The sequence below is a fragment of the Chinchilla lanigera genome, unplaced genomic scaffold (genome assembly GCF_000276665.1).
Source record: "Chinchilla lanigera isolate Chin_1 unplaced genomic scaffold, ChiLan1.0 scaffold00037, whole genome shotgun sequence".
Taxonomy (NCBI): domain Eukaryota; kingdom Metazoa; phylum Chordata; class Mammalia; order Rodentia; family Chinchillidae; genus Chinchilla; species Chinchilla lanigera.
The window spans coordinates 11,290,164-11,291,705 of NW_004955438.1; the positions used below are offsets into that span (position 1 = coordinate 11,290,164).

Below are 1,542 nucleotides of genomic sequence, written 5' to 3' on the forward strand. Positions count from 1 at the left end.
GACCTTGCGCTTGCCAGGCAGGCGCTTTTGCCGCTGAGCTAAATCCCCAGCCCCTCAATGATGTTATTTTGACAATGAAATCACATTACAAGGTTTTTTTCCTCTGTTTTTTAAGTATTATAATGCACTGCATCTCCCTCATTTATTAATCTCAAAATAAGCACATGTATAGCATTCTATTCCACCTCAGATCCCCTATGACCAACCTGACAACTACTTCTTTACCACTTAGATTAGTCCCTCAGCTACTTCCTGTTCCACTTAGAGTTCTTAACAATATTCTAAGCTAGATTTCAGTAACATAATGGTAAACATGATACAGACCCATGGTCTGTCCCTTACAGAGTGTACAGTGAGCTCACGTATGGAGCATAGTGGAAAAGGAGCGTATAGCAAGGGGTTTTTATCCGTTTTAGGGGGAAGGAAAGGATAAGATAGTGTTTGAGATTTGAAAACTGGGCACGTGGTTAGGTAAATGGAGTGGGTAGGAGGAAAGAAGAACAAATTCTAGGCAGAAGTAATAGCATGAAGAAAGGCCTGGAGTCAGAAAGAGGGGGCATAGTGTTCTGGGGAAGAAAGCAGTAAAAGGCAAAGGAAAGAAGGCCTGTGAGGCTATGGAGGCAGGAGGAAAACACACCGAAGTCACAAAAGTGCCAAGTCTGAAAATAAATTCCTGACTGATAAAATATTCTTGGAAAATTATAAATGTTAAAAATTAATACTAATAATACTGTCCTTGACTAATATTTTATCATGTATATCACAGAAAATAGATTTTTGAAAGAACATTAATAGTTGTGGAATCAAGTTAAGTGACTTCTCCCATTTAACTGTGATGTCCATCACGTAAAGAAGGAAAAAATATAATCCATGTATTCCATCTCAGTAGTCAAGCATATTAATGAACAATTAATCTATTTTTCTAAAAAAAATAAACTAAATCTCAAATCACCTTTAGATCCTGGGGCCAAAGCAGCTCTTTTTATAGCATAGGTCTTGAGACATCTTTCAAAGGAGTCATCCCAAAGAGCTACTATGCCATCTTTTCCTCCAGTTACAAATCCCTATGAAAATAAAAGGTTCCAGTTTACAAATATAAATATATTAAAATAATAACTTTATATTTAAGAACTCTAGAGGACAGACATAGCCAAAGTTCAGTTTGTAAGTAACAGGAATTAGCTGAGGATCTATTACCCATAAACACAAAATCACCAAAACTATTTACAAGGATAATACACATTCTTTTAGGCTAATATATTAGAAAATAGTTTCTAACTTGGAACCATGAGTTAGATCTACCACTCTCAGCACGTTACATGACTTCTCCTGGAGTATTCTTTACTTGTTTGTGTTTTGTTTTGTAACAGGCTTTTCTTAATGTAGTCCAGCCTGGCCTTGAACTTACTATGTCGCCCCTGCTTCAGCTTCCCGAGTGTTAGAACTACAGGTTGTGCCACCATGCCAAAATTCCTGGAGTCTTAATTTCATCCTTTAAAAGAGGGCATACTAATGGCACTTACCCAATAGCATTTGGTTTTC

At 37.0% G+C, this 1,542-nt stretch overlaps 1 protein-coding gene across 1 annotated transcript in view; it reads right to left on the minus strand.

The window, feature by feature from the left end:
* The window catches only part of Eml5 (echinoderm microtubule associated protein like 5), a gene marked incomplete at its 5' end in the record, with an annotated part of 141,087 nt that overhangs the window by 64,254 nt on the left and 75,291 nt on the right, over positions 1–1,542 (minus strand). The window contains 1 exon segment of the mRNA XM_013517167.1: positions 953–1,064. Within this exon segment, the coding sequence (XP_013372621.1) occupies positions 953–1,064 (112 nt within the window).